At 43.2% G+C, this 19,293-nt stretch overlaps 1 protein-coding gene across 1 annotated transcript in view; it reads right to left on the reverse strand.

Annotated features, from left to right (window-relative positions):
* The window catches only part of LOC310798717 (uncharacterized protein), a gene marked incomplete at both ends in the record, with an annotated part of 51,327 nt that overhangs the window by 8,949 nt on the left and 23,085 nt on the right, over positions 1–19,293 (reverse strand). The window contains 6 exon segments of the mRNA XM_083661271.1: positions 3,287–3,447; positions 5,260–5,559; positions 5,561–5,744; positions 8,684–8,730; positions 9,169–9,179; positions 9,814–9,973. Of these exon segments, the coding sequence (XP_083517397.1) occupies positions 3,287–3,447; positions 5,260–5,559; positions 5,561–5,744; positions 8,684–8,730; positions 9,169–9,179; positions 9,814–9,973 (863 nt within the window).

Here is a 19,293-nt window from a genome sequence, read left to right on the forward strand (position 1 = left end):
CTGATGTTTTCCCACAATGTGCAAACACTGATTCAGGCCACAATGCCCGAGCCTCAGTCAGTCTGCACATTTTTAGACAATCTCTCATGGAACCAGAGCTGTAAGTGACTTTTTTTTAACCTGAGGCTGCATGGAAAAGTAGTGCCTTCCTTTGGTAACTCCTTCCTTGATCTCTAAAGTTCTCTTCTTCTTCTTCTTCTTCTTCTTCTTCTTCTTCTTCTTCTTCTTCTTCTTCTTCTTCTTCTTCTTCCAGCAGACTAGGCACAGGTTAGTGCATTGCTGCCTCACACTGGAGTAACTACGTCATTGCACATTTTCCCTTTGTGACCTATATCTTCTGATACAGGTCTGTGGTTATGAGGGAGTGAACTACTTCCCTACTAGCACTCTTTCTTGAGCCACCCCATCACCTAGCAGTGTTTTAATGAAAACGTTAGCTCCCTCCCTTCCTTGGCATAGTGCACTGCAGGCATTGTAACAGGACATGTTGTACAGACTCTAGGACTCACTCCACAATGCTCACAATGCATGTGTGTTTTCCCATTATCACCAGTCCACTTGCTAGCCCACGATGCCCCAGTCCTGTACCACAAAAATGAAAATACCCCGTAGTTTTTTGGAGAGATGGTGGCTCACTTGAGTGGAACACTCATTTTACAGATATTTGGTGCCATCTTTTGTTGTGAATGTGTAATGACATTTAAACATCTAAACCCCGAATATCAGACGACCCCACTTTTTCATATATATTTCCAGGAAGAAACAAATCTGTCTATATTCGGACGAATACTAGGCCTATTAGTTTTGAAATAACTATACTAGTACTAGCTCTCTACTCACCTCCTGGTTTATAGACTTGCACTGGCTTTCACTCTTTCTCCTGCTGTGTAAAACTAGATGTCCCCACCTTTGTGCACAAGGCTGTTTTTGTGCTTTTATTTCACTATGAATCACAGTGAAATAAAAGTACAAAATCGCCCTGAAATTATAGTGAACAACTTTAACAGCTGCTTCTTCAAAAAGGGAGATGAATACACTCAAAATGTACAGACACTTAAACTCTCACTCACACTCACACTCACACTCACACTCACACTCACGCACTTGCACACACACACGCGCAGTGAGCAATCCTTCATTCTACATGACTGACCATAAGTGAAGGTGGTTATTGGGTCATGACCCAAGCCATGACAAGAAGGGAGCTGCTCGGTTTGAAACAAAGAAATTTAACAAATGTATCAACAAAATAACAATAATTACATTTTAAACAACACATTTATCAACAAAATAACAATAATTACATTTTAAACAACACATTTATCAACAAAATAACAATACTGTAATTACATTTTAAACAACACATTTATTACAAAACACGTTTGGAAAAAGTTAAAACAGTGTTTAAAGTCGAGCTGAACCCAAAAATGACTTATTTTCCTTTAGTTCAAATACCTGGGTATGCAGTGCACCTATTTAATAATGTATGCAAAGAAAATCACAACAATCTAATTTCTTTAGTTTTTCACACTTTTTCACATCAAAAGTTCATTTTTCAAGATTTCATTGATAACAGTAATGTACAGTTTGCTGACGTCACCTAGTACTATCAAATTTCTACCCCATTTCAACCAATCATATCATGACATGCAGCTGTCAATCAAAATTTTCTCTTCCAAATGAAGTAGAAAATGGCACCTAGTGCCTGTCATCTGGCAGAATTCCTATCCCATAAACTAACTACTAACTTGGCCAATTGTTAGAAACATGAACAAAAAACAAAAACTATAATCTCTAAGAATGCAAAGAAATGTAACTGGCTCGTTACAACGCGCATTCCAGGGATATCGTATTTACAGCAGCGATAATGGCGCGCGCATCCGAGAGCTTGGTTGTCAGGGGTCGCACTTTGGAGATTCCAGGCCGACGTGCTGCACTCTCTTCTCGGCAACACGAAGGCAGCTGGCTGCCTGCGGGTCGCTGAGCTCCACTCAGCCACTAACCTCGCGTCACCAGGCTCTTCACGAGGGGAGCGCCACAACACACTAAATCCCACTCGATTTGGAGGCGGAACACGCCAGGATTGGCCAAAGCCCAATCCAGTCCCCAGAATTGTTAAATAAAATCATCGACATGATACTATGACCCGCCTCTCAACCTGTCATCTTAGACAAACTATGTTTTCAGTCTGAAACGGACTCATATGCACGTGACGAACGGGTTCAGTTCGACTTTAACATTTAACTCTGGTAAACAGTTAAAAAAAAAAAAAAAAAAATGTTAAGCTTGGAACGATGAGATTAATAAAATAGCAAATATAACAACGATCAAAATAAAGATATTTTAACCCATCATCATAAACAACAGCTTGACTCTGTCTGCTGTCATACTGTATTTTCATCTCAAAACGTCATGCCAGACAGAACTTTAAGCTAAGATCTACACTATAATGCCAGCAGTGTCTGTCTGTCTCTCTGGCCTTCGCGTATCTCGAGAACCGTTGGTCGGATCGACTTCAAACTCTGGGAGTGCGCGAAGGGGGAACTGATGGAGTGCAGTGCCCTGTTTTCATGCAATTTGGCATAGCGCCACCTACTGGCCACACAAAAAGTGGTTTATCTTGAGAACCTTTCGTCCGATCGACTTCAAACTCGGGGAGTGCGCTTAGGGGGACTCAAGGGAGGGCAAGGAGCTGAATTCCGTGCAATTCGGCATAGCACCACCTACTGGCCACACAAAAAGCGCTTTATCATTCTCGATAGCCATTCATCTGATCGACTTCAAACTTGGGGAGTGCACTGCTCCTGACATAGAGCAGTGCTGAATTTTGTGCAATTCGGCACAGCGCCAATACTGGCAAAACAAACAAAAAGTGGTTTATCTTGAGACCCGTTATCCGATTGACTTCAAACTTGGGGAGTGTGCTCCTGGGAACTCAAAGTAGTGCAGTGCTGAATTTCGTTCAATTTGACATAGTGCCACCTACTGGCAATGTCGCGGGTCAGCATGTTTATATGAACTATACAGCTGCCTTATTGTAGTCTTGGGAAGACTTTGGGGTGGGGAAAAGACTCACATGGACAGGTGGGAGGGGGGAGAAGATGTCTGGTGGTGCAGGTGTTTCCCCTTTCCCTAATTAGGCCAATCAGACACACCTGGAGAAAAAGGCAGCTGTAGGAGCCAGTGGGGATGAATTGGACGGACGAGCAGGCAGCAGGGAGCCACTGTGGAGAAGCAGCAGCTGACTGAGAGCCTGGGCGGCGGGACACGGACGGGAGGAACTGACCAGAGAAAGGAAAGTCGGACACCTGTCGCCGTGACCGGCATGAGTGAGTTTTGTTCCTGTTGTAATGACAAGCCACTGATTCGTCGCACTGTTTGTGTTTGTCAGCTGGACGCCGTACCATACGGAACCCGGACGCCTCACGGGAGAGCTTGGACCCGGACCTGAGACCAGATGGAGCCATAAAGACTTCACATACAACGCTCGCTAAATCCTACATAAAGGAAAGTCAAATGGCCATCTGCCGCTATGAATGTGTATCTCCTGTAAAGAAGTGCTGTTACTGATTCCCATTTTTGCTGTGTTCCGCCAGCTGCTGGACCCGGACGCCTCCTCCTCCACTCCTGCTGGACCCGGACGCCTCCTCCCCTATCCATTCGGAACCCGCGGACTCCCTGGTTCCTCCGCGAAAGCGTACGCGCGCCTGCATGCACGCGCGGCCGCCGTCAATGGGACACTGTGGGTTATAGCAACCCGCTCCTGAGCATCAACAGCCCGGGGCTGGTAAGAAGTGCGGGACTTCCGTCTGCCTAAACTCACTCCCCCTATCAGGCCCTATGATCAGGCCCCAAGAAGAGACCTTATAGGCTATAAGAGACTCTTAGGGTTTATTCCAATTTGGCCCAGTATAGCGCCGGCCAAATTGGAATGTTTTATTTTTCATTCAATTCATGTTTTGTCCTGTCTTAGTCCTGTCTTAGTCCTGTCTCGTTTTCTGGCCATTGGAAGTTTGGTAACCCAGATGCCCGTGGGTTCCCCAAATTCCAACTTGCCCGATGAGCTATCTCTGGCCAATTAAGTGTGCTGCGTTTTGCCCTTGAACCAATGGTGTGAAATTGTTTAGCTGGCTTTAACTGTGTGCTGTGCTCTAAACCTTTAGATGGTCTTAAACTCGGGTGCTGTGATTTGAACCTTTTGTATCGTGTTACATTTGTGTGCTGTGCTTTAAACCTTTATATGGTCTTATTGGATTTTATTTGATTGCTGAACTTGTTCTTGCATGTAGTGTGCCCTAACAGTGGCTGTTTTGCAGTGTCCTTTTGGGAAAAGAGCGTGGTGCGAACTGGCTGAATAAGGAGCCTGGGTTCACTGTGGCCGAGTTGGAGTTGGAGGGACACGCCACTGGGGGGAAGGGGAACTAAACTCTAGTCCAGAAAACCATATTGTGTGTCTTGATTTTACCTGTGAATTAGTGTTAAATAAAAGGAATTATTGTATAAATCTTACTCGTCTCTGTGTATGTGTGTCTTGGGGATTGTGAGAACCGGTGTCAATTGAAGTGGGCCAAATTGCCCTAGAGATTGGTTCAAGTGTGACAGCAACACAAAAAGCAGTTTATCTTGAGAAACATTTGTCCGATTGACTTCAAACTTGGGGAGTGCGCTGCTCGGACCCCGATGGAGTGCGTATGCCACATTTCATGCAATTTGGACTTATGCATAGTCATAATGCCACCTACTGGCAACACAAAAAGCGATTTATCTCGAGAACCATTTGTCTGATCGACTTCAAACTTGGCGGGTGCGTTGCTGGGAACCCGAGAAATGGCAGTGCTAAACTTTGGGCAATTCAACCAATAAGATTGTGTACGATTATTCAGACCAATAAGACACAGCTTTCACATATCTCCAGGACTGTCCATCTACTCAACTTCTGTATGTCCGTCCTTTGTGTATCTCGAGAACAATTGGTCGGATCGACTTCAAACATGGGGAGTGCGCGTAGGGGGACCTGACTGAGTGCAGTTTGGGGGGGAGCGCGCCGGGGTGGTGAATGGGGGGGAACGGGCACTGCACTAGTTTAATATAATGTCAACTTGATTAGCTACCTTAGCTCAAGTGTGTGTGTGTGTGTGTAGGCAGGGTGTGTGAACCTGTACAGAGTGAAGCATCATCTCAGAAGCTGTGTTTGGTCACAGTTTGAGTGCTTTTCACTGACACAGAGACACTGAGGAACCATATGACCCAAACCCAAACCCAGGGTAGAGTGGTTCAGTGAATGTGGAGGTGAAGGTGTGGAGGTGGATCAGTTTGTCAGAGGAAACTGTGTAGAATGACAGAGAGCCAGCAGGCCAGTCTAGATAGACTGCTACTCTGTTAGAGACAGAGGAGGAGTGAGGAGGTATGTGTGTTTCTCTGTTATTGTGCCGGGCAGTGTAACGATAATCAGAGCAGAACAGACTCCAGGACTTTTCATTATCTCCAAGCCTGCAGTCATCACCCTGTCCTCTCCTGCTGATTCCTCTGTAAGTCACTCCTATATAAACCACTCCTCCTCTCGACCTCCCAGTAACAGCGATCAGTCAGACCATTTCTACACAGCAACTGATGGCAGTCAAATCTCTCAGGGTGATCAGGATAGGATTGCTGCTGCCATCTCACCCTCGTCACCTTTCTGCTGTCTTCAGACAGGAGGAGCTCTGTGTGTGCTGTGTATGGGTCCAGTGTGAGTTCACAGGCATCTGATGAGAGAACAAGACTCAATAAAGCAGCAGCTTCTCATCTACCTGTTGAACTTCACTATTTATTATTCAACAGTTTCATTTTGTGGCAAATTTCATTTTATATTAATTTATTGATTTAAATTAAAAGAAAGGCAAACCAACATCTGATGGGCTGACAGGAGGTTTAATTTGGAAAATATGATGACTAATAACTGCAGGAAACAATAAAAAAATAAAAAATGGATAATAATCCATAATAATTAAAAAGATTACATCACTCACACACTCACAGACTAGCATGTGTGCGTGTGCACGCACACACGCATTCTGTTGGATTCGGGTTGAGAAAATACATAGTAGTCCTTTAAAGGCATCTGACCTTCCGTTTCCCAGAAAATGTCAACATTTCTCTGATTGGATCAAATTTGGCGTCGACCTCCCACTACCCAAGGGTTGATTAAATAAGAACAGCTGCAGTATTATTTTAAAATCTAATTGGTGTTCTGTTATAAAATCCTTAATTAAAAGTGAGTTGCCTGATAAAGACCTGGGTTAGGGTTAGTTAGGGGCCAGTTGCACAAAACACCTTGGCCTCTATCTTCCGACAGGCGCTATCCCTAAATAGCGCTTTGCGCACTGTTTGCGCGTGCCTTAAGGCACGTAAGATAGCATTCCGCCTTGCGCCATCCGCCAGGTGTTCTGCCGAGTTTTGCTCCCCTGCCAAGCAGCAAAAAAAAAACATCCCCACCTCACGGGAGCTACTTGTAATGATTTATACAGAAATGTAACTGTTTCAAAGTGATATAATTGTCTGGTAGACGTGACCTCCCTGATTTCTAAGTTAAAACAGCCCCGAATATGTTGGGGATGCAATTCTCGGCGGGCATGCGGAAACGTTCATGGCACCTGTCGCAAGCGCAAATTAGAGCCGTGCCAATTCTGCCAAAAATAATCTGCACCCCAAAATGCCTGCGCATGATTTGGGCAGTCTTAACTACCAGAATTATTCACAGGCGTGGCCAGGCAAGGCTGGGCATTACGTCAATCAAAACCAATCAGATTCCCGTCTCGCAATGGTTTGTTTGCACGAGGCATGCAATATGCTGTAATTCTCTCCATGCGTAATAGAGTGTACTCACTCGTGCGAGGACAGAGGGACCTTATTGACAGATCGTCTGTGGTGCCAATAACCCTTCGGGTTATGAAGGTAAATAGCCTATGTCCATTGTCCAACACGTTTTCTCAATAAATTTCCCTCTTTGCGATTTGATAAAAGTTTCTCAGTGAGTTATAGTTGATTGCCTCACTGAATTATCTGCTAATACCCAATTTAAGCAGCATAATTTGATGTCTTGGCGTGGCAAGGCTGTGCGTAATGACATATTCAAAAGGAATTCCACTTTCCACTCCACAAATACCTCTCTGCGCTGGGAGCGCAGCCGTAATCTCCGTGCAGAGCACCCAGCGCAGAGAGGTACTGTATTTGCGCGTAAGCGGTCCTTTTCAAAGCTCTTAGCGCAAAGTAATTGCGCGCTGCTGACGATAGGGTAACGCCATCTATCCCACATTTTAGCGCTGAAACACCTGCTTTGGCATGAGGCAGCCAATGCCCAGTACAATTATCACAGGCATGCACTTGTGTCCGCCCCCAATTTGCATTGCAGCGTTAAACAAGCGCAAATGCAAAATTAGCGCTTTTGGGAAGATAGAGCCCCTTGAGTTAAGATTTTCCTTAGAGTCCGAGTTAAGGTTTCCATCAAATAAAATCGGTTGCACAAAACACTCTTAAGTCTTCTCCTTAACTCATTCCCCACCATTGATGTCTATAGATGTCTTTTAACAGGCAATGCTTCCCCGCCATTGACATCTCAGGACGGCAATAAGTGTTTTCACCGTCATGTGATAGATGGCTCTTTTACTGACCTTGTGAATTAACTGTACAGCACGTCTAAAGGGGTACAGGATCGACCACGATTGTCTCACAAAACCAGGAAGCAGAGAAAAGCAACAATCTCCAAGGTCTGTACAGCTCCCCATGGCACTGCTCAAACGCTTGTCCAGCAGCTTTTTTCAATCACGGGCACGGACTCCATGACAGCGGGGGGCAGCCTGTCGTGAAGGATTTTCTCTTCACCACGCTGCAGGCACTGACACGTCCACAAATCACATGTCCTCAGGAATTAATAATCCAGTTCCTAAACTCTTGATGCCGTGTACATTTCTGCCGGTAGATTTGCTCCTGACATACAGTACACAGACAACCAGTCGCCCCCCCCCGCGCAAAACAAACGTGTGACCCGGCTCGCCTCTCTCAATTTCTTTTTTTATTTTTTTAATTTAACCTTTATTTAACCAGCTGGTAAGTCATTAAGAACAAATTCTTATTTACAATGCGGCGACCTGGCAATTAGCTGGGTGAATCTCTTTCTCACACCGGTGTTACAGTAAAAGCTGTGCCAACGGGCGTGTTTGACCGGAAGGGGAAACTAAATCATTATGGGGATCATAGTTGAGTGTAACACCGACCAGTATATCCGTCATCAAAGGCATTTATTCGGTTCAGGAGTCGTGAAGATGACTTCAGTTACAAAAATGCCTTTTCCTCCGCTTTCCGGTCACAGACTGGTGTTTTTGGTGAAAACGACCTACATTCAGGTGTCAATAACTAAAGAACAGATGAAAGTAGAATCACACTTTTTTTCCCTATGAAAGTAGAGGCTCTTTTCTTTTTAGAATATTCAGTCTTTACGTAGTCATAGAAGAAAATATTCTGTGGGTGTTGTAAAATTAATGAAAATGATCAAAAACCCTGGCGGTGGCTGGTGACTTTTCATTTGAACCTCTGGCAGGGAATGAGTTAAGGTTCAACATGTTAAGGAAAAGTAAGGACTCTAAGGAAAATCTTAACTCAAGGTGTTTTGTGCAAAGTTTAGTGTGTTCATGAATCAAACACTTACATTTCCTCAGACCTGGTTTCAGCCTCTGCTCTCCACCAGGGTTCACACTGGAGGAAGAAACAAAGTCAGATCAGAAATCAGAAATCCTTTATTATCATTGTACATGATACAATAGAATTAGGAGTGCTAAGTCCTCATCAGTGCAGTTAGGAGACAATATCAAACATAGCAGCAATATGACGGTCAAAAGGTAAAAAAAAAAAGTAGAAAACGTAGATAGAGAGTAAGGCGAGTAGAATACATATTTACAGTGGATATTTGTGCCAGGGCAGGGTAGGAAATGAAAAATATATATTTTGGGGTCCAAATGTCCAAATGTTCATGTAATTCTGGCCAATACTCCACTTCTGTTATAACATTTCAGTCTGGAATATGGAATAGGCTATATTTCAATAATATTTATGACTAAAAGGCTAAAAGTAATCTCATGTGTAAGAAATTAATGTTCTACAGTCATTTCTTGTGGGCCTGGGGCCGTATTTTGCCCAAGTGTGCTCTGGGCAAAATGCGGCGCCAGGGCCGGACTCAAAGAAAAACAAAACGACCCCCAAAAACTCAATAAAAGGCAGAATTATGTTAATAAATCTCATCTGCTACAGCCATTGGATTTGTATCACTATTATCTCAGGAGATTAACAAGAAATTACAAATCACAACGGGAGAGAGGGTTAAAAATAGGGAGACTCCCGCGAAAAGTGTTGGCAGGTATAATCTCCAATGTGTGGCCCTTCGCTTACTTGATGTAAGTCAGTGTAGCCCTCAGGAAAAAAAATTGCCCACCCCTGGTCTAAAACAACAGCACTGTTTGTGTGAGTGTGTTCTTCGTCTTCTGGCAACCAGCTTGCAGGTGCTGAGTGCTGAGCAGATTATCTTTGATGATGGAGACATGGACATTTAATAACCTTCAAATATGAATGAGTTTCTACACACCATCAGTCATAACTACTGTTACATGTTAATCAATATTCACCCTCTTCTCAGTGTGGCAGAGAAAATGTGTGACTCTCAGCCTTCTGGCAGATATTGCCTCTCCATACCTGAGAGAGTCCAGTCTCCAATGTGACAGTGAACATGTGTGTGACTCTCTGCCTTCTAGCAGATGTTCCCTCTCCATACCTGAGAGAGTCCAGTCTCCAGTGTGGATCCTCCAGTCCAGCAGTGAGCAGCTTCACTCCTAAGGCTCCTGGATGATTGTAGCTCAGGTCCAGCTCTCTCAGATGGGAGGGGTTGGAGCTCAGAGCTGAGGCCAGAGAAGCACAGCCTTCCTCTGAGACCATACAGTATGACAGCCTGCATGGCACGTGCACACACACACACACACACACACACACACACACCCCCACACACACACACACACACACACACACACGGATAATTTAGATTGGTTCTTATTGTGTATTACCAATAATTACTTTTTCCTGCCTTTTCACATAACAATTTTATGGTTTTCTGGAAAAGAGAGCCAAGTTCTCCATGTAGTCTAGGACCTGGCTCAGCCTCAGATATGTATGCACTTCATTTAGGAGAGAATATCTCAACTGTTATAGACTAATATGACCACAATACAAACAACTTGGGATGTGTGCCAAAATCTCTATCCGAGACGAAAACCCCCAAAATGGCCAAAATGTATTTTTTTTTAAGTGAATGGGATTTTTTCCCTTCAAAGATATCCTCATGATTTTCTACCAGTTGAATCTTCACATTAACATAAATGTTTTTTGTATTACACTTTTTCTTTAAAAAAGAAATCATGCAATTTAGGCAATATATCATTAAATATGCATAAATTAGCATATAAACTGTTGTAACTACAGGTTGTTCAGAATGGCAAGTTATTACAATACAACAACACACAAGAATTGCCATATATTTATTAACTTAAACTTTCTGGACTTAAAGCAAAGTTAGAACTTTTGTGTCATCTAGAGTTTAACTAACAATTAGGAATTTGAACAATATAATAGAGGAGTTGGCTCAGATGCACTTCAGTTAGGATAGAATATCTCAACTGTTATAGACTAATATGACCTTGTGATGTGTGCCAAAATCTCTATACGGGGCGAAAAACCAGAAAATGGCCAAAATTGCCTTTTTGACACTACAGGTGAATAGGATGTTTTTTAAGATAAATTGCATATTATAATTTTTTTAAGAAAAAGTGTAATACAAACAAATATTTATTTTAATGTGAAGATTCAACTGGTAGAAAATCATGAGGATATCTTTGAAGGAAAACAATCCCATTCACTTAAAAAACTGCCATTTTCGCCATTTTCATGTATTTCATCCCGGATAGAGATTTTGGCACACATTCCAAGTTGTTTGCAGGGCTCATATTAGTCTATAATAGTTGAGTTATTCTCTCCTAAATGAAGCGCATACATATCTGAGCCAGGTCCTAGACTAATGCACCTTTCTGTTTAAAACAAGATCCAATATTTGTGTTGTGTGCAGTGCACATCCAATAAAAGAAGTCGAGTCCGCACACTGCTTGTAGACTTCTCCCAGTAGATTTATTTTTTGATGTTTCGGTCACAAACGACCTTCTTCAGAATGAAGCAGGAAGTGACAGAGCATATAAATAGGTACAAATACATCAATGAAGTAAAAACAATCCCAAGAAAGACATTACAAAATGAGCATTAATGTAATAGTAATAGTCATAGAATATAATGAATCAGTGTAGTAGGAAATATATAGGGTGGAGCTCAAATACAGCAGAAAAAGCAATAAACTCCTATGTAAAATTTAAATAGGAGACAACGGCCCTAGAGGAGAATTATTATTAAAGACTGGTATCCATAAGTGGTGCTATCACTCCAATGAGTGGTAATCCAGCCCGTCACGTGAACTCCTATTTCATTTGGTTCTGCAAGATGGTCTGACCCCAACTCTTCACCCAGTCCTTAGCAGGGGCGGGAGCATGGGCGGGCGTAGTTGCATTGACAGACAAATGCCTTCAGCCAATCAGCATACCAAAACAAGTGACATCATCACAGGGCGCTGTTTAGTTCAGAGCCAGCAGCAACATTAGCAAGCTAGCGTTCATCACCAATGGTGCAAGTTGATAGATCAGACTTTTACCAAATCCAGTCGGTAGAATAGCGAAAACGCCTTTTCCGCAGAGAAACTCCGCAAGCGCATACTCTTGCTCTTGTTTAATTGTTGTTATTGAGTCTATTTCTGCAATAATTTCACTTATGGCTGTGTTTATGCTAACGTTCACGTTACTGCTAGTTACTTCGGAAGCCACCATCCGGGTTCTTCACTGTTTCTGCCTATGGGATTTTTGAATGGGCTTTTGGCGCGATGCTTCAAATAAGGTCTGTGGGCAACGCAAGCTTATTCAAGCGCGAACCAGTGTTCAGCGAGATAATCTTCACACATGAGGACCACTTTCATGAGTTTTGAAGCATAAACGCGAGCCCTAGAAGTAAAAAGCTCGTGCTAAACTAATCCAGAACTACACACAGTGTCGCATAGGCTTCCACGTCACGTCACAGCCAAATTCAACCTGTAGTGTTGTTGATGTGTGCGCTGCTGTGCACTGATTACCCCGGGCTGAACAAGGTGAGGGAAAGAGAATTTCCGTGTCCGTCCTTTGAAGTGATGACATTATTGACGTATAATATCCCCGTCGACTCAACAGTGTAGTCTCATTTAGCCGTTTGCTAGCTAGCCGCCCTTTTAACGGCACGTAAAAGCTTCAAAACTCAAAAGTGGTGCTCATGTGTGAAGATTATCCTGCTGAACACTGGTTCGCGTTTGAATAAGCTTACGTTAACCACAGACCTCATTTGAAGCATTGCGCCAAAAACCCATTCAAAAATCCCATAGACAGAAACAGTGAAGAACCCGAAAGTGTTAGCATCAATGTTTTACGGACTCATTCCTGTGGCTCTCTATGTGTCTCCCTGGAGGTGAGGACCGTCCCAGAGTCATTTCCTCAAATGCTGCCTGGCAGAGCAGCACTCTGACACGGCCCCATTCAGAGTCCCAGCGGGCTGCGGGGCCACGAAGGTTTTGTTGAACGGACAACTGCAAGCTACCTCACTGATTGGCTCCGCCTAGTGAACAGGCAGGGAATTTGAAGCAGTTCAGCACCGCCCAATTCAAAGCTGCCCCACGAAAAGTTTTAAATATTCAAATGGGGATATTTAGCCTCAAACTTTTTTAGGGTTATAATTACAAGGTGGCGTTCACACCCAACACGCTTTTTTTCAGTAAGAACTCTAATCATGTTGAGAGCGCTTCCATTGTGCAAAAAACACAGCGCATGGAGCGTTTTTTTGTGTGCTTCGTTTTGTTTTCCCCTACGGTCGCGTGCAGTACAGATCACACGGACGGTAGCCAGCTCGTTTCGTCTGTTTGATGTTGTTGACTGTCAACATGAAAGCCAGATTATTGCCAATTCTGGCAGCAGCGGTGGTTGAGGATCCCTCTGGGAGGAGAAGAGGTAGGATGAGTGAAAAGACGAGCACCGTGTTTTCCTCCAAATGTTCAACTTTTTTCAGCTTAAAAGCACCCAGAGCGCTCCGCCAAAAAAACTAGACGCCACCAGCGTTTAAATGCCAGGTGCGTTCCTTGAATGAGGAGCATGTTTAGCACGTCCGTACATAGAGAATTAATTGCAGAAAGACGCTGGTAGCGTTAGAAGGTTTTTGTGGATTTCCGTTTCCAGGGTCTTAAATTAAAATGCAACCATTAATGGCTCTGCTGCTGCTGCTGCTGCTGCTGCTGCCTGCTGTGCTGATATTATTTTGCTATTTGCCTTTTGCTATTTGCCTTTTCAAATAAATGCACAGCATCATCAGTGTTTATTAAAGGCGTGTCTAATCATTCTGTTCAGAAATCAAACAGTCACAGACTCACAGTTAGGCAATACAAACACCAGTTCTGTTCAGAATTTATATGGTCTCGTCCTTTCACCAAATAATACAAAAGTATCGATAGTGGTATCGATAAGGACCCGGATCGATACGCAGACTCGAAAATGGTATCAATATTATTAAAAATTTACGTTCCCCATCCCTACCAACGACGTATCGAGAGAGTTCGAGATGACTGCACAAGCTGTCACACACACACACACACACACACACACACACGCACGCACGCACGCATGCACGCATGCACGCATGCACGCACGCACACACACACACACACACACACACACACACACACACACACACACACACACACACACACACACACACACTTGAGCTATCAAGTTGACATCATCGTAAATAACAGAGCTTGAAGAGTCAAAAATCTGTTTATTCTTGTTCCTTTAGTTGGATCTTTGAGCTTCACTGTGCAGAATCATTTTGACACTAGAAGGCTCTTTTCACAATTGTCTGCTGAAAGTGGAAAGCTCCCTGAAAGAAAAGGTATTGAAAAGGTATTTTTCACTGAAAAGGTACTTTTCAAACAGCACGTATTCATGACATCACGAATACTGGAGCCAATCCCTGTCAAATGAGCCTATTGTCAGCTGATAAGCTTGCGTCACTGCAATTACTCACGCCTCCTATTTTGAGTGATTGGAGAACCGTTTGCGGGTCTCGTAAACATGTCAGTCAAAGTCGTGCTGAATGAACTTAGAGCGAATAGGAATAGTTTGGTGTGGTTAGCGGTGATTAGATGAGGGCGGCCCGAGACGCGGACGTTCATCTTATACCGGGGCCCCTGAGAAAGCCCGGAGTGGAGCATTTGGAGACACAATAGTGGAACGCTGCTGAAGCGCATGGACGTTCAGTGTTTCGTTGAGACAGGGATGGCGAGCGCTGTCGGAGTGCATGGGACGATTACCTGTGCGATTGCAGAAATGGACTATGTGGAGTTATAGGGCCCTATCGTTGCAATCGGCGTATAAACTGCGTTTAAGGCCTAGCGCTAGGCCGCCTAGCGCAGTAAGTGGGTGTGGACCAGCGCACTTGCTATCTTGGTATCGGCGCTACATGCAGCCTCAACCATTACAACCACGCCTTTTAAGCGTAAAATTATGCACCGTCATGCTCATTGGATAAGTACAATAAACAAATCGCACGCTTGCCTTTTAAGCTCCAATTCCAGTGGTCCAGCAAAACCAGACAAAAGCCAAGCGCTCTGCCCCCCCCCCTCCCTTCATCCAGTCTGTCTGTCTCCATATATAGGCTATTATTCCATATTATTATGCTTCTCAAACCAATCTAACTGCAGTTTAAATACTGCAAGCATGTAAATACGCTACACTATAGCAAGATCAAAGTGAAAAGAATGTTCTAAAGGCATCAGCTAGAAAAATATAGCCTATCCCTATATGATGAGATTAATAGATTGGTGAAAGTTTGTCCAGAAAGATATCGTTTTCTCTCCCCTGCTAGGATGGTAGGATATGCACATAAATATAGCCTACATTATGTAAAGTCATTGCATAAATGTGTTTTTATTGTAAAACTAAAATGTGAAGTAGAGCCAATTTATTGGAGCGGACATCACAGTAGGACATGACAGAAGCGCGTTACGCTGTCACTTATCTAAATCACGTTAAATCGACAAGAGATATATATAGCCCCAATATGACATAGATGTTTCACATAGGGTGGTGTTTTCATTTCAATGTTTTATTTGGTCCAATATTGAAATGTTCTACAATTGCAGGTTCTGTTACCATTACACATTATTTAGATCCTCCCTTAATATAGGTTTTCGGCTCATTTGGTTGCTATTTAGTAGCGAAGTGGAGAAGCACAATGCATGCTGGGACATTCACATTGCAGTGAACTTACAACTTCTTTTTTCTATGGGACGTGTTGTGTCTGTCTGAGCGAGGGAGTCAGAGAGAGAGTCGTATTGTGCCTGTCAGACTGATATGAGCAAGAGAGAGGGAGTGACACAGAGAAGGGTGACAGAGGAGAGCCAGAGGAGTGCTCTGCGCAACCGGCGCACTGAATAGGCCTGGTTTTCAAAAGCGTAAAGCGCTAAATTTACGCCAGGTGGGAAGATATCATTACGCCGATATTTAACGCCGAAACACCCATTCTCGCCCATTCAGGGAGTGCGCCACGCCCATTCGGCCTAAAGCGCATTTGGCAGCGTAAAGCCATGTTGATATCTTCCCGAGGCAGGCGCAAGGCACGTTTTTTAGCGCCAAAGGCCCGTTTTAGCGCCGAAGGCCTGTGGGAGAACAGGGGCCATAGAGCTCAACAGTCACCCGACAGTTCTTGGCCACCAGAGAATTCCCCATTCATTTTCTCCATAGACATTTTGGAAAATCCTTACAGTATATAACAAGTTTTAAGCCTGGAACCAAGCCAACCAGTCACCCACTGAATCGTGAGTGACCATACAACATCTCACTTGGAGCAAAAACAAAAAATAAAAACTCTAAATCCCCCCCTCCCCATGAGTTGGCTTGGTTCCAGGCTTAAAACTCTTTACACAAACATTTTTCAAAATGTCTATGGAGAAAATGAATGAGGTGGCCAAGAATTTCGGAAAAAGTGGGCGAGCCAGGCACTGTTGAGCTCTATTCATCTGAGGCCTATACCATGAAGCAAGATTAGTGGCTTAGCGAGGTAACTTCAGGTTTAACCCTAGGTTTGCCATACCACGTCGCTAGTTAACTTCTTACCGAGATAGATCACCATAGCAACTTATGCTCTATGGCTAACCTGCTCTGTAGCAGGTTAAGTTCAGGGGATAAGATCAAAACACCATTCATATAGAATCCCCACATGTTGAATTAATCGAGGCCTGAAGCCTTGCACTTGTTGCAGGCTACATTTAAATTAAGCCCTACTTACCACTTTGGAATTAAGTTTTTATTCACTTTTGTACTCCCAAGTAGGCTAGATATGTTTGACCCCGCCGATCGATTGCAGCCGAACGGTGGAGAAAAATCACTAAACCGGCGTAAAAAAGTTACATAAACGTCTCCAAAGCGCACAGTGCCATGTGCGCAACGGAGCTGAGGCTGATGTTGGGTTGGACATGGTCATACATGCCAGAATAGCCTACTACATAAGCAATTTAATATGGGATCGCCTGCACACAGATTATTCATATCTAGGCTACTCCTGCATTTTGCAGCTGCAACTGTGTTGCTTTTGGCCTGTATCATGTGATTGAACTTCATATTATTTCCAGCATAGTCCTTGTATGAAATATGGAGATATGCGACTCTGCTGCCAATATATGTGACCACAAAATAGGCAATTTTATGGCCACACGTACCATGTTGATTCAGTTCAGCAGCCTTTTTTAATTTTATTATAATTCTTTTTTTATTTATAGCCTATTGCCTATGTGGCCCGCACTGGAATTGAAAAAAAATAATAAAATAAAATTACAGTGCACCTGAACGCAACATGCAAGATACCCACTGAATAAGTGTCCAAATGTTCATGTCATTCTGGCCAATACTCCACTTCTGTTATAACATTTCAGTCTGGAATTTGGAATATCTTTGAATAATCTTCATGAATAAAAGGCTAAAAGTAATCTCATGTGTAAGAAATGACTGTTCTACTGTAAATAATGAACTTGTTGGTTTTGGATTTATTTAGCTTCAAGAGTGCATTTTTGTTCGTGTGACCCTCAACACAGGCTTTGAGAATCCCGGGCCACTTCTGATACTTATGCTTAAATTAACCCACTCATATTCTGGTTTATTTCAAGAAAAACATTTTGGCTAGTGGAAATTCTAATTGGCTGGTAACTTTAAAATCTAGCAGCCATATTGGCAGGTAGTCAAAAAAGTTAATTTCAAGCCTTGCAGGAAGAGCAAGTGGTGACATAGAAGTGAATGAGAAAAAGATCAAATATTGGTGTCTAAGACTGAATAATGACATCACAACTGTTAATTTAAAATGAGTTATTCCTCTAAACCTGACTTCAAATACCCCAAATTTTTCCGCGCCGGCGCCGTTTGGCCGCCAACCCTCAGCAAAATCTGCCCCTCTGGAAGCGAGGACATTTTTTTGTGGGCCTCTATCATCAAAGTTCCTGGGTTACAACATGACAATATTTGTTCGGCCCCCGGCAACAATCTGTGTTTGTCATGTGGCCCCCCATGAAAAATAATTGCGCACCCCTGCACTAGACCCTGCCTCTGCCTTTGTATGTCATGTATTTGATTGTTGTTAGTTTGTTTTGTATAAGTCTGTCTTGTGTATGTCTTATTTGTACTGTTATTTGTTTGCACATAAAAAAGGGTTTCCCTGAGAGCAGTCTATTTTCTTTATCGGGGCCTGCAACAGCAGATCCAAGTCCTTTACGTTGAGACTACAGCTCTGCTCAACAAACCATGGATGACTGGACACGCTGAGCCAGCAGCTCTAGATGGAGTGCTGGTCGGGTTGCAACAGTCCGCTTGAGAGACGACATGAAGTGGGCAGCACAGGTAAAGAATGCTTTCATTGCTGAATGCTAATGCCCAGGCCCCCAGATGCACCATTTATGAGGTTATCGTTGGTGTGAGATGTGTGGTTTATACCCTTAAGACAACGAATGATGCTAATCAATGAAGATACTAATGAATGAAGATAGACATTCACATGCAACCATGACAGTATTGTATTGTATTTGTATTGTATTGTATTGTATTGTATTGTATTATGTATTGGTATTGTATTTTGTCTGACTGCTGCCACAGATGCTAAATTAATTTCCAAAAGGACAAATAAATGAAAACAGTGCTTGTTGCGCACTGGTCATGCTTGGGCGTATCATATTTGCACACAAGGGTACCGAAAGCATTCCATCCAGCGTACAAAGTATGTGCCAGAGTGGTTATATATTAGACCGTCGGCATGAGACCCTGTTCTATTTCAAAACACTGACTGCACAAAATCGTTATAAGATGATTTGCAGATAATACGTGCTCACACTGAAAAATTGATTTAGGAGAGATGAGGACTGCTGGCCTAAAGTCATCCTAAATCTGTGCTTTAGTTTTCTGTGGAAATGCCTGGGATTTATCAGCTGATGCAAACTAACGAGGCTGTGGCATGCACTCTTGGAGAGGAGAGGAGAGCTGATTTGCCATGTAGAATGTTTCCAAATTAATTTAATAATTAGTCTAGTTAATATTAGTTGATACTTAGTCTATTAGACTAATATGTTTAATCTAACATGACAGCGGGGCAGCCTGTCACTCAAACCTGAATGTTTTTCTTTTCACCAGGCGGCAGGGGCTGACAACACGTCCACAAGTCACTTGTCCTCAGGTAGTTTAGTAATCCAGTACCTAAACTCTCACACCATGTAAATTTCAGCTGGTAGATTTGCTCCTGATCTCCAGACATGGACAATCAGTCCCCCCGCACCTGATGAAACTTTTTTCTATGAAAGTAAATCCTTTGAGATATTTGATGTTTACATAGTCATAGAAGAAAATATTCTGTGGGTCTTGGAAGATTTGTGAAAATGATTAGAAACCCTAGCGGTGGCTGGTGACTTTTCCTTTGAAACTCTGGCAGGGAATGAGTTAAGGCTGACTCTGAAGATAATAGTGAATTTGCCAGTGCAAGTCCCTCAGTAAAGCAGTCCACAGTCTAGAGGCCCTGATGGCAAAAGCGTTTTCATCTTTAGTGTGGAGTTTAGACTGTCAGTCACACCTAAAG

The sequence above is a fragment of the Poromitra crassiceps genome (genome assembly GCF_964638095.1).
Source record: "Poromitra crassiceps genome assembly, chromosome: 26".
NCBI classification, from domain to species: domain Eukaryota; kingdom Metazoa; phylum Chordata; class Actinopteri; order Beryciformes; family Melamphaidae; genus Poromitra; species Poromitra crassiceps.